A 14451-nucleotide genomic window follows, 5' to 3' on the forward strand; every position below is an offset into this window, starting at 1 on the left:
TTGGGTCAGAAGAAAAACAAGAGAGAAAGTGAGAGAGGTGGAGCCAGAAGTGAAGTTTGAGCCCAAACTGGGTGCTATAAAGGCACTTTGGTGGCTGAAGTTAGAACCTGATTTGGATCCAGCAGCCAAGACATAGAAGGAAACATGATCAGTTCCATGATTGACAGAGTCCATAAGACAAATTAATTAATTATTCAAGACTAGCCTAACCATTCCCAGTACTGAAACCTAAAAGAAAATTTTCTTGTGGGTCCTTGTAAAGAAGATACTGAGTAAACAACGTCCTCAATAACATCCTGTGATAATTAAATACGGTTCTTAGGACTGTTTCTTATAAAGTTCCCCAATGAAGCTGACAGCTTCAGGTCAAAATTCGTCTGAAGTACCCCATCCTTTGAGATCCTAATAAATGGCTCAAAGCTCATCTCACAGCACGTGGGAGACTTATGTACCCACTTCTTTCAACACACATATACGCAATGTTTCTTGGAATTCTGGAGAGAAGACGAGTTGTTTACGTTTTTCCCAGTTACTCTCCACTCTGAACTCTGAAGTCCAGATTTTAAAGCTTTTTCTTCCCTTTTTTTCCTCTTTTCTCCCTTTGAATCCACAGTGTCTTCTGGACTAACCTTACAAAAGTTCCACCAAGCACAGAAACTGAAGTACCAGCTATTCCATAAAAGTGTCAAGACCCCACTCTATTGAGCTACACTCTCAAACTGTTCTCCTCACTATGGGTTCCCTCTCCAGTTTTCCTTCCCCATTTTCAAGGGGTAGGTCCTGATGTAAGCAGGTATCTTATTCCATTCCCTCTGGACTTTTGGAGTTCAAATTTTCTTCTTTGTGGGTTTGTTAAAGCAAAACTGACAATCACAACCACTTGTTGCTTAAATAAGAAGGCGTATTGTTTTTGTTTCTTTTTTAAAAATATTTATTTTATTTTTGTTTATTTATTTTGGGCTGTGCAGCATGTGGGATGTTTGTTGCAGCATGCAGACTTCTTTGCTGCAGCATGCGAACTCTTGGTTGCAACATGCATGTGGGATCTAGTTCCCTGACCACGGATCAATCTCTGGCCCCTGGCATTGGAAGCGTGGGTTCTTAGCCATTGAACCACTGGGGAAGTCCTGAGCCGTATTGTTCTTGTTGATGAAAAATTAATCAGTCAGTTTAAGAAAGAATTGGAAATTTTTATTCGAGCCAAATTTGAGGATTATAACCTGGGAAGAGCACCTCAGGAAGCTCTGAGAACTGGTCTGCCTGTTAGAAGTCAAGACACAGTGTATATATAAGTTTTCTGAGACACAGGGCTGTACATTAAATGACATATTATTGACAGTTTACATAATCCAGATTTAAGCGCCATCATGGTGGGTCACATGGCCCTTTACAAGCTCTATAAGGAATGTTGGACTTCTCTGGTGGCACAGTGGTTAAGAATCCACCTGCCAATGCAGGGGACACAGGTTCGAGCCCTGGTCCGGAAGATCCCACAAGGCGCAGAGTAAATAAGCCTGTGTGCCACAACTACTGAGTGTGCGTTCTAGAGCCCTCGAGCCACAACTACTGAAGCCCACAAGCCACAACTACTGAAACCTGAGCGCCTAGAGCCCGTGCTCCACAACAAGAGAGGCCACAGCAATGAGAAACCCACACACCGTAACGAAGAGTAGCCCCCCGCTCGCCGCAACTAGAGAAAGCCTGTGCACAGCAAGGAAGACCCAACACAGCCAAAAATAAATAAATAAATATTTATTTATTTATTTAAAAAAGAAAACCAAAAAGAAGGAATGTTATATTTTAAGGAGTTGCCTTTTTGGTTCTAGGAGAATGTTGCTGTTTATGGTTGAGCAGGTATTCTTGATGATGGGGGAGGTTTGGTTGATGTATAATGAAGATACACAATGCAGGGGGTGTGAGGGGAGGCCAAAGGGCAGAAAAGAATTTTTATGTTGAAATTTTTCTTGCCTTACCATAAAATATGAATTTTATTTCACATTTTTAACATGAAAAGTCATTTGTTCCAAGAGGAATGCCATAGGAGTTAAGCAGAGGTGGGTCAATGATTGCTTCCTGTCTTCATGTCAGTTACTGAATGGCCATCAAAGACAAGCCGAGAAAGAGAACCAGAGGCTGGTGCTATGATGGTGATCTCCGGGTCCTTACCCAGTCTCCTTGTTTGGGAGAGTTTGGTCTACATGGCCGCCAACCAAATGACCTCTCCTCATTTAACCAAGCACGTATATGATACAAATGCTACGTTAATTATCAATACTAGGAAGCAAGCATGTGGGTAGTAAGGTCGACAGTTGACTGGACCTCAGACACTAGCAAAACTCTGGAATTGGACACTGCTGTTGTAACAGTAATTTGGCATCTCAGGAGACATAAAATTAGAATTACGAAGGAGCAAAGGGCTTAGGGGACAGCACAGTTCTGTTTTCTCTCTTTTGCTTACTCATCTCGCTTATTATAAATGTCCATTAAATAGATCAAATGCAGGGTGCTTGTGTCATCCTACACATTGAAAGTTGCAAATGCTGAACTTTGATGTGAGTGTGTAGGCCTGTTGTGCTGAGCCTTTGAAAGAGGTCCCGTGGACTATTACAACGATGAATTTCAGACGAGGGAATAACGTTCATATCCTGCAGACATTTATTGAGTAAACGTCACGGGCCAGTTCATTTTTCCAGTTAGTGAGAATACAAAAGTAAAGATGGATGGCAGGGCGGAGGGGCGGGGAGATAAATTAGGACTTTGGGATGAACATATACACATTACTATACATAAAATAGTAAACAACAAGGACCTCATATGTAGCGCAGGGGACTATACTCAATAACCCATAAGGGAAAGGCATCTGAAAAAGAATAGATATAAATATATGTAAATCTGAATCACTACACCTGAAACTAACAAAACACTGTAAATCAGCTACACACACACACACACACACACTCACACACACACAAGGAAAAGAAAAGAAAAGAAGAAGGAATAAATCAGAGTAGTGTTTTTCAAACTTTGGTCCAAGAACAACCTGCTGCTGCCAGTTTAAAATACAGATTCCTGGGCTTCCCTGGTGGCGCAGTGGTTGGGAGTCCGCCTGCTGATGTGGGGGACAAGGGTTCGTGCCGTGGAGTGGCTGGGCCCGTGGACCATGGCCGCTGAGCCTGCGTGTCCGGAGGCTGTCCTCTGCAACGGGAGGGACCACAGCGCTGAGAGGCCCACGTACCGCAAAAAAAAATAAAAAAGTTAAAAAAAAATACAGATTCCTAGATCTAATGATGCAGCGTCTCAGAAGAGGGTAGAGCCTGGCAATTAACATTTTTAATAAGCACAGGTGATTCTTAATGCACCCTGGAGTTTGAAAAACACTAGATGATTTCTAAAGTTCCTTCCAAATCTACATTTTTACCACACAATGGCTTTGTGGTGGAGACATTTTTCAGGCATCTTTGAGAGGACTGAACATTTTTGAGAGACAAATGGGCTGAAGTCATCCTTAATAATGTCTCACTATTCCTAGTATCAAACGTTTATTCAGTGCTCATTTGTGCCAAATATGTGCCAAACACATTAAACACATAATCCCATTTATTCAGGTCAATGTCCTTTAGCCAAAAGCCACCAGACACACCTGTTGTGAAACAAAGGGGTTTGTTACTGGTTACAGTGACGGAGAGAACATACACCATGGGGAAGCACGGACTGTCTCCGTAAGAAGGTTAGAAAGAACCGTGATAGGATTTGTACTTTGGTTGGGTGACTTGGGGAAGTGCCTAAAAGGCAGAAGTTGGACTTCCCTGGTGGTCCAGTGGTTAGGACTCCGCACTTCCACTGCAGGGGGCACGGGTTCAATCCCTGGTCGGGGAACTAAGACCCAACATGCTGCACGGTGCGGCCAAAAAAACATAAAATAAACAATAAAATAAAGAGCAGGATTTCACTAAATTGGATGTTGTCAGACAGCAAGGGTAATTTTATGATTGGATATCTTAATAGATCTAGTCATGGGGAAGGGAGCAAAGAACAAGGATTAAGCTGCCATTGGTATAGAAGCAGCAGTTATCATTTTGGCTGAGAGAGGGCCTGTGTCTGGTATTTTGTGGGTGGCACATTCACTTTATTTTTGCCTATGCTTAGACAAAATTATGAAGTCACCTTTTTTTGTCTCATTTCATCATGGTAACCTTGCCTCGGTATTCTGTGAGATTGTTTATGTCTAATAGGGAAATATGGCCTAGCTCTGAGGGCCAGACCAGCTTTCAAATATTAGAGGCTGCAGGCCCTTTCTTTCTTTCTTTCTTTCTTTCTTTCTCTCTCTCATTCAACATACTATATCCAATGATATAAGTATTATGAAATAACTCTTGCTCTGAGAGGTTGTGTGGCTTGCCAAGTTCACGTGGCTACTAAGTGGACATTCTGAGCCCACGAAGCTTTACTGCCTTCCCCTGGTAAAGGGAAAGCAATCTATAAAGCAATATACTTCTCAGTGTTGAACCCAATGGTCATAAAAACCTTTCTTTTGGTTCTTATCACAAGTCGGCTACGTGGGGCTGGTTTCCAGTTATATGAAGCGTACTCACCAAAGAGGAAGTTAAAAGCTATGCCTTAAAGCCTTGTCAAAACTAGCAAGAATCAGAATCCAGATTTGTGTCCTGTACTGGATTGACAAGTCCTGTGAAGAAAGCAGTTTTAAGATAGAGTGGTCTCCGTGGCCCAGGAAAATTAGTGCTTGTGGCATTCTGCTTCACCCACAGCCTCTCTGGAATTCTGGGGCACTTCCATAAAGACAGGGATTTTTCTCCCCAAATACACAGGGCATCAATGAATCATATGTATAGAGACGTGAGTTTCAGGTCAAAAGTTCAGACTGATGTGCTGATAAATTTATAAAACACTAAGAATCCAAATAAAAGCAACTCTAGGGACTCATCCAGAGCCCGAACAGGACAGCGTTAGAATATACCAGAGAATGAGGGCAGACTAGACAGGCATTTCCACTGAATGCAGCGCGCAAAGGGATCCATAAAATCCCCTTACTCACCCCCGGGGCCCCTTTTGTGTCGTTCCTGCCAACACAGCAGCCGTCCTGCTATATAGACCCGCTGCGCTGCCGGGGCCCCATCACACTGAACTCGCATCATCCGTGTCAACCAGCCATGGGGAAGGTAAACGGAACACAGTGAAATAAAATGGAGCAGGGAAAAATGCCTCTATACAAGATCTCTTATGGGGAGCAAATTATTTAATGTTGAATTATACTTCCTTTGCAGATCACCTTCTACGAGGACCGGGGCTTCCAGGGCCGCTGCTACGAGTGCAGCAGCGACTGCCCCAACCTGCAGCCCTACTTCAGCCGCTGCAACTCCATCCGGGTGGACAGCGGCTGCTGGATGCTCTACGAGCGCCCCAACTACCAGGGCCACCAGTACTTCCTGCGGCGCGGCGACTACCCCGACTACCAGCAGTGGATGGGCCTCAACGACTCCATCCGCTCCTGCCGCCTCGTCCCCACAGTGAGTGTGGCTCTGTCTTTGCCTTCCTCTCTTTGCAAATCAAAGCCATTAAAAACTGTCATCCTTCAACCAAATAGTTCCAACTGGAGAGCAGACAGGGGGAGTGAGCCAGTGCAGGCAGCCCATTCTAGAGGGCGTCCCAGATAGCAAGCCATTCTTCATGGACTCTGGTGGTTTTTTTAAAATCACATATTCCCAGTTTTTCATGTTTTAAATGGAATCAAAAATGAAAAGACTCATTAGCAAAAAGCAGAACATAGAAAACACTGAAGTTATCATCTGTTCGAGATATAATTTCTTTTTTTTGTACTGAAGTATAGTTGATTTACAATGTTCTGTTAATGTCTGCTGTACAGCAAAGTGATTCAGTTTTACATACATACATTCTTTTTTTTATATTCTTTTCCATTATGGTTTTTCACCAGATACTGAATATGGTTCTCTGGGCTATACAGTAGGACCTTGTTGTTTATCCATTCTATATGGAATAGTTTGCCTCTGCTAACCCCAAACTCCCACTGCAAGATATAATTTCTTAAAGTGGTCATTCCAAGCCATATCAGCTCAGAAATCCAATATATCACAACTTATAAATACAATCTGGTTCTGTTTAATTGATAAAAATACTTTTGCTTGCTTTGGCTTACTTTTCTATTTGATGAATCTCCCAGAGAAGGCAGGCACCCTGGCTTCTATTCTGATTTTGTAGGCAGTGCCTATTAGCTCACCTAGAGGTAGAAATTAGAGAAAAGACCACATCCAAAACTAAAGTTTGAGATTCAGCCTTTCGTAGAGAGTGAAGGCAGACTTCTTAGAAGAATGTGTAGAAGTGCAGGAGCATGAGATATGGCGTCATCCAAACAGAGCTGCAGGAAGACCATTCCTGCTGCTGAGGGAATGAGGAAGTGAAGGGTAGGAGGCCAGAAAGGAAGCTTAAGAGTCACATAGGTGGAAATTTGAACTGAAAATGAGGTTATGAAAACAGAGGTAGGGTAGATGTGTCATCTTATTTTTTTGCAAGAGCTTAATAATCCATAGTATGCATGAAAACCAAAACATTAGTCTTACAGGAAATAGCTAAATGTTGATTCCTTTATAACAAGGATAATATATCAAATGAGGCTTCACTTTCCAATGATGCTCACTTTTCTCCTTTGAGAGGGACGTTCTCTAATAAGAAGCACTAACGTGATCAATTTTAGTTTAGACAAACCTAAATTCCGAAGGACAGAGACTGGTGCATAGCAGTTGAAGAGCTGCTAAGTTCTGTTCCTAGCGTAGCCCATCCACCATGAGATTAACGGGTGGGCGATGGGGTCCAGGAAGGCTCCTTAACTCTGCGACATGGTTGTGGTGAAAGCAGACTTGGACTAAGGGAACTTTAATTTCTCTCTATTTGTGTTCACTTACGTTTTCTTTTCTGTCTGCCACCCTAGCACTCCGGCACTTACAGAATGAGAATCTATGAGAGAGATGACTTCAGGGGACAAATGTCAGAGGTCACAGACGATTGTCTCTCTCTTCAGGACCGCTTCCACCTCAATGAGATCCACTCCCTCAATGTGCTGGAGGGCTCCTGGGTCCTTTATGAGCTGCCCAACTACAGGGGAAGGCAGTACCTCCTGAGGCCAGGGGAGTACAGGAGATATCTTGACTGGGGAGCGATGAATGCCAAAGCTGGTTCTCTAAGACGGGTGACAGATTTTTACTAAAGTATTTTCATTCTCCACTTTTCTCCTTTAGAATCTAATAAAAGATTTAGCTTGTGTTTCTGGCACTAATAGAGTCCTGCCTTTTTTTTAATCTATTAGGATTTCAAAAACAATAATGGCACTTGGCCAGACATGATAACATATGTTTCCAAGATGGGGAACAACCTCTTACAAGGGGAAGTAAGTCAAAGGTATTATTGCCAGCATTCTTTTAAAGGCTAGGCCATGTAGGCTCAAAGTTCAGTTCAACTGGGCTCAACCCATTTCTGGTTAATCTTACAAGGATATATTTACAGTTACAATAATAAACAAGTACTTATTGAAACACCTCAAGTTATCCCTCCAGGTTATCCCCACCATCTTCCCTATATAGTCCAAGTCTTAATTGATAAGGAAAGCCATTCTCATCTAGACTCTTACTTTAGCTCCATAAACAGACAAATAAATGAACTGGTCCTCTTACCTACTGCACTCCTTATCCTTCTAACAGCCTCCATCCCTTTTCTCCCGTTTCCAATACCTCATACCTCCATGAGATTTCTGAATAGAATTCACTGTTTCTTTGCTATATGTGTTTTGTACAAAATTTTCAGGATTTTTACGAAAAACCATATGCACATAGGAAAACTCTGCCTCCTATCATTTTTTTTTTCTGGCCATGCTGCATGTGGGTCTTATTTCCCCTTCCAGGGATCAAACCCACACCCCCCTACAGTGGAAGCACGGAGTCTTAACTACTGGACGGCCAAGAAAGTCCCTGCCTCCCATCCTTTTAATGGGAGTAAAGTACTATGACCATATATGGAAAAATAAGGGACTTCTCTAGTGGTGCAGTGGTTAAGAATCCTCCTGCCAGTGCAGGGGATACGGGTTCAGTCCCTGGCCTGAGATCACACGTGTCACGGAGCATCTAAGCCCATGCACCATAACTACTGAGCCTGAGCTCTAGAGCCTGCATGCCACAAGTACTGAAGCCCATGTGCCTAGAGCCTATGCTCTGCAAAAAGAGAAGCCCGGGCACGCAATGAAGAGTACCTCCTGCTGGCCACAACTAGAGAAAGCCCATGTGCAGCAATGAAGACCAATGCAGCAATAATAATAATAATAATAATAATAAAAATACTACTAAATCAAAAATAGGGCACTAAAATTTTCTGGAGTTTGCTTGTTTGATTCAGTTGTTTTCTTTATTTTAACAACATAGATTAAGGTCACTAATAAAAAATTACAACATAATAAATTAAAGAAATTAAAAATAGGTGAATGAAAAAATTGGGTCGGAAAAAACACAAGAGTGATTGAGAGGGAGAGATGGAGCCAGGAGTGAAGTTTGAGCACAAACTGGGTGCTATAAAGGCACTTTGGTGGCTGAAGTTAGAACCTGATTTGGATCCAGCAGCCAAGACATAGAAGGAAACATGATCAGTTCCATGACTGACAGAGTCTATAAGACAAATTAATTAATTATTCAAGACTAGCCTAACCATTCCCAGTACTGAAACCTAAAAGAAAATTTTCTTGTGGGTCCTAGTAAGGAAGATACTGAGTAAACAACATCCTCAATAACATCCTGTGATAATTAAATACGGTTCTTAGGACTGTTTCTTATAAAGTTCCCCAATGAAGCTGACAGCTTCAGGTCAAAGTTCATCTGAAGTACCCCATCCTTTGAGATCCTAATAAATGGCTCAAAGCTCATCTCACAGCACGTGGGAGACTTATGTACCCACTTCTTTCAACACACATATACGCAATGTTTCTTGGAATTCTGGAGAGGAGACGAGTTGTTTACGCTTTTCCCAGTTACTCTCCACTCTGAACTCCTGCCTTGTCATTGAGTGGATCCACACTGACCCAAAGTGGAGACATAGTGCCTTTTCCTTGAACTCCTGAACCATTTCTCACATAAAGCATTAATGTGTGCAGCCGGCTTTGTTATAGAGGTTGTGAGGGGAGAGATGCAAGTTTAGATCACAATAGCACAACAATATCAAGTTTAATATTGGATGACCCTGCTCTAGTCTGCAAGCTCCAACCTGCTGCTGGGGGGCCTGGTCTTTCCCTTCCTTGCTCCTCTCTTCTCTGTCCTTAGATGTACCCACATGGTTGTTCATTCTCTGTAGTCTCCTTCCATCTCACGCATTCAAGGGCTCCATATCCACCACCCAAGTGGCTTATTACCAGAACAAGCATATAATTTGTTGCTTATCCTTAGTCATTTTCGAGAGTGAGTGTGTTCTATTAAGGATTACACTGGAGCAAGAAGCATGAACCAGGACCGTTCCAGGCAAACTGCGGCACATGGTAAGGCTCTTTATAAAGGTTCCTTCCCTGGAAAAATAGATTCTTGTATTATTTGATATTAATTGTTCCTAAATCTCAGTTCTTTAACCTTTAAACTCCCAAAACTAGTGTTGGCTTCCTGGAGACATTAGCCAGAGTCCTCTGTTTGCCAATAATAATACAGCAAACATGAATGAGAAAGCCAAAAGCTTCTTGGAGTGCCAAGTTTTACATTATTTGCCTAGTAGGCATAAAATCACAGGCATCAGACATGGAAATTATCCTGAAACACCTGAACTGAAGGCACATAAAACTAGAGACCCTGGATCTCATTGATCAAGTTTGCAAGTTGCTTCCCTTCCTGGGGCACAGGCAAAGAGAATGCTATCCACCCTCTAATCCCAACGTAAAGAAAAAGTCAACAGTGGGGAGTGGCCGGGGGAAGACATTATGCCCTAACTAACTCCTAATCTACCCTTCCTCCTTCTCTCTATCCTCTCTCTAAACACTGGGACCTTGAAGAGATGAGTGTCTGAGGTGAAAGCAGAGAAGGGATACCCTACAGGATCCAACTAACCTTCTCCCCATGAAGATGAACCAACAATTCGAGATAACCCTGGTATCAGCCTACATGCTGTACACACACTAGATCAAATGCAGGGTGCTTGTGTCATCCTACACATTGAAAGTTGCAAATGCTGAACTTTGATGTGAGTGTGTAGGCCTGTTGTGCTGAGCCTTTGAAAAAGGTCCCGTGGACTATTACAACGACGAATTTCAGACGAGGGAATAACGTTCGTATCCTGCAGACATTTATTGAGTAAACGTCACGGGCCAGTTCATTTTTCCAGTTAGTGAGAATACAAAAGTAAAGATGGATGGCAGGGCGGAGGGGCGGGGAGATAAATTAGGACTTTGGGATGAACATATACACATTACTATACATAAAATAGTAAACAACAAGGACCTCATATGTAGCGCAGGGGACTATACTCAATAACCCATAAGGGAAAGGCATCTGAAAAAGAATAGATATAAATATATGTAAATCTGAATCGCTACACCTAAAACTAACAAAACACTGTAAATCAGCTACACACACACACACACACACACACACAAACACACACACAAGGAAAAGAAAAGAAAAGAAGAAGGAATAAATCAGAGTAGTGTTTTTCAAAGTTTGGTCCAAGAACAACCTGCTGCTGCCAGTTAAAAATACAGATTCTTAGAGTCTTTTCCAGATCTAATGATGCAGCGTCTCAGAAGAGGGTAGAGCCTGGCAATTAACATTTTTAATAAGCACAGGTGATTCTTAATGCACCCTGGAGTTTGAAAAACACTAGATGATTTCTAAAGTTCCTTCCAAATCTACATTTTTACCACACAATGGCTTTGTGGTGGAGACATTTTTCAGGCATCTTTGAGAGGACTGAACATTTTTGAGAGACAAATGGGCTGAAGTCATCCTTAATAATGTCTCACTATTCCTAGTATCAAACGTTTATTCAGTGCTCATTTGTGCCAAATATGTGCCAAACACATTAAACACATAATCCCATTTATTCAGGTCAATGTCCTTTAGCCAAAAGCCACCAGACACACCTGTTGTGAAACAAAGGGGTTTGTTACTGGTTACAGTGACGGAGAGAACATACACCATGGGGAAGCACGGACTGTCTCCGTAAGAAGGTTAGAAAGAACCGTGATAGGATTTGTACTTTGGTTGGGTGACTTGGGGAAGTGCCTAAAAAGGCAGAAGTTGGACTTCCCTGGTGGTCCAGTGGTTAGGACTCTGCACTTCCACTGCAGGGGGCACGGGTTCAATCCCTGGTCGGGGAACTAAGACCCAACATGCTGTGCGGTGCGGCCAAAAAAACATAATATAAACAATAAAATAAAAAGCAGGATTTCACTAAATTGGATGTTGTCAGACAGCAAGGGTAATTTTATGATTGGATATCTTAATAGATCTAGTCATGGGGAAGGGAGCAAAGAACAAGGATTAAGCTGCCATTGGTATAGAAGCAGCAGTTATCATTTTGGCTGAGAGAGGGCCTGTGTCTGGTATTTTGTGGGTGGCACATTCGCTTTGTTTTTGCCTATGCTTAGACAAAATTATGAAGTCACCTTATTTTGTCTCATTTCATCATGGTCTCAGGGTAACCTTGCCTCATTTGGTATTTTGTGAGATTGTTTATGTCTAATAGGGAAATATGGCCTAGCTCTGAGGTCCAGACCAGCTTTCAAATATTAGAGGCTGCAGGCCCTTTCTTTCTTTCTCTCATTCAACATACTATATCCCATGAGATAAGTATTATGAAATAACTCTTGCTCTGAGAGGTTGTGTGGCTTGCCAAGGTTGTGTGGCTTGCCAAGTTCATGTGGCTACTAAGTGGACATTCTGAGCCCACGAAGCTTTACTGCCTTCCCCTGGTAAAGGGAAAGCAATCTATAAAGCAATATACTTCTCAGTCTTGAACCCAATGGTCATAAAATGCTTTCTTTTGGTTCTTATCACAAGTCGGCTACGAGGGGCTGGTTTCCAGTTATATGAAGCGTACTCACCAAAGAGGAAGTTAAAAGCTATGCCTTAAAGCCTTGTCAAAACTAGCAAGAATCAGAATCCAGATTTGTGTCCTGTACTGGATTGACCAGTCCTGTGAAGAAAGCAGTTTTAAGATAGAGTGGTCTCCGTGGGCCAGGAAAATTAGTGCTGTGGCATTCTGCTTCACCCACAGCCTCTCTGGAATTCTGGGGCACTTCCATAAAGACATGGATTTTCCCCCAAAACTACACAGGGCATAAATGAATCATATGTATAGAGATGTGAGTTTCAGGTCAGACGTTCAGATTGATGGGCTAATAAATTTATAAAACACTAAGAATCCAAATAAAAGCAACTCTAGGGACTCATCCAGAGCCCGAACAGGACAGCGTTAGAATATACCAGAGAATGAGGGCAGACTAGACAGGCATTTCCACTGAATGCAGCGCGCAGAGGGATCCATAAAATCCCCTTACTCACCCCCGGGGTCCCTTTTGTGTCGTTCCTGCCAACACAGCAGCCGTCCTGCTATATAGACCCGCTGCGCTGCCGGGGCCCCATCACACTGAACTCGCATCATCCGTGTCAACCAGCCATGGGGAAGGTAAACGGAACACAAGTGAAATAAAACAGAGGGGGGAAAATGCCTCTATACAAGATCTCTTATGGGGAGCAAATGATTTAATGTTGAATTATACTTCCTTTGCAGATCACCTTCTACGAGGACCGGGGCTTCCAGGGCCGCTGCTACGAGTGCAGTAGCGACTGCCCCAACCTGCAGCCCTACTTCAGCCGCTGCAACTCCATCCGGGTGGACAGCGGCTGCTGGATGCTCTACGAGCGCCCCAACTACCAGGGCCACCAGTACTTCCTGCGGCGCGGCGACTACCCCGACTACCAGCAGTGGATGGGCTTCAACGACTCCATCCGCTCCTGCTGTCTCATCCCCCCTGTGAGTTCAGCTTGATTCCAATCATGCCACCTGAGTGTCCTCACTCTGTTATTGATGATGGGTGTTAGGGCAAGGGAAGTTTTCCTTTAAATACACCTAAGGGTTAAGTGGGCTTTGGGTAGCTGCCAAAGCCCAGGTAGATCCCGGTACAAAAACAGCAGAGAATATAAGGAAGAATTCACTTAGGGAAAAAGTCAGTTTTGTTTTTCATCTTTGCTGCCATTAGGTCAGTCAAAGCTTGTCTGTGACAAATGTAATATCACAATGGGATATAAAACAAACTTGCAAGTGGGAAGCTGTTTAGGCATAAGAAGGCAGTATTTCTAACAAATTAATTTTTACCTATAGTAAAGGAATTGATAATGAACAAATTAGATAGTTTCCACTGCAGACTAGTAAAAATGGAAAACTCTGTTGTTAATATAGGCTATTCAAAGTTACCTTCCAATTTTGGAAAAGATAATTTTTCTTAATTTGGAAAATCAGTTGAATTCTGGTTTCAGACTATTTAAACAAATTTTCCACCAAAGGATGTGATTTTTTAAAATCCTGTTTTAGTGGTAAATTTATGTGTATATGTATATACCTTTGGGAGATAATATTCATATTAAAATATAGGCAAAATACTTATCATTTCCCCCAAAAATGTAGGTTTATCACCTAGGAATCAAGAAATTATGGAATTAAGAATTAGGAATCAAGATATTTGAGTTCATGATGGATTCTAACCCAGACCTTGAACTTCTTAAAAATTCCATCTCTCACATAAGAAGTAGAAAATGAGCATTTGTTAAATGCTAGTAGAACACAGATCCATATGAAGCATTCATAGCAATTTCAGAGTCTCAGTTTTGACACTGACAACCTCATGCTCCAACCTGCCAAGTTCATCTCTTGTTTGGTTGCTTTTTCTGCTCTTTCTCTTTGTGGACCAAGCAGACAAGCTCCCACAGGCTGCGGCTGTATGAGAGAGAGGATCACAAAGGCCTCATGGTGGAGCTGAGCGAGGACTGCTCCTGCATCCAGGACCGCTTCCACCTGAATGAGGTCCGCTCCCTCCACGTGCTGGAGGGCTGCTGGGTCCTCTATGAGATGCCCAACTACTGCGGCCGGCAGTACCTACTGCGACCCCAAGAGTACAGGCGCTACCACGACTGGGGGGCCATGGACGCTAAGGCCGGCTCTTTGCGGAGGGTGGTGGATTTATACTAAAATAGTTTCACACTACCATTTTCTCATTTTGGAACCTAATAAAGTATTTAGTCTGTATTGTTGGCTGTCGCTGGCTTCTGTTTTTCTTTCATTGTGTGCCAATTAATTCACCTGTAAATACGCCCTCTTAAAGGTTGAGGAGTGGATAAGAGGAGGCGGGGTCTGTTCTAGAAGAGCATCGAGGTAGAATGAGTTTTGAACAAGGCTCAGAAGTGG

The 14451-nt window shown here is 42.7% G+C and overlaps 2 protein-coding genes across 3 annotated transcripts; both read left to right on the forward strand.

Annotated features, from left to right (window-relative positions):
* Nucleotides 1-5402: 5402 nt before the first annotated feature.
* LOC307057606 (gamma-crystallin B) lies at nucleotides 5403-7237 on the forward strand (the record flags this gene model as incomplete). The annotated part of the gene is made up of 2 exons (XM_079710782.1): nucleotides 5403-5522; nucleotides 6962-7237. 2 exons carry the CDS (start codon nucleotides 5403-5405, stop codon nucleotides 7235-7237), a joined length of 396 nt encoding a protein of 131 aa, XP_079566908.1.
* Nucleotides 7238-12666: 5429 nt separating this feature from the next.
* Nucleotides 12667-14235, forward strand: LOC307057313 (gamma-crystallin C; the record flags this gene model as incomplete). 2 transcript variants are annotated; one of them, XM_079710479.1, is made up of 3 exons in its annotated part: nucleotides 12667-12675; nucleotides 12781-13023; nucleotides 13960-14235. In XM_079710479.1, 3 exons carry the CDS (start codon nucleotides 12667-12669, stop codon nucleotides 14233-14235), a joined length of 528 nt encoding a protein of 175 aa, XP_079566605.1. The 2 variants fall into 2 exon arrangements, with proteins under 2 accessions (XP_079566605.1, XP_079566606.1); XM_079710480.1 differs by lacking the exon at nucleotides 12667-12675 and having other exon boundaries at nucleotides 12901-13023; nucleotides 13963-14235.
* Between the last annotated feature and the right edge of the window lie 216 nt (nucleotides 14236-14451).

The sequence above is a fragment of the Hyperoodon ampullatus genome, assembly GCF_949752795.1.
Source record: "Hyperoodon ampullatus genome assembly, chromosome: 8".
Lineage (NCBI taxonomy): Eukaryota > Metazoa > Chordata > Mammalia > Artiodactyla > Ziphiidae > Hyperoodon > Hyperoodon ampullatus.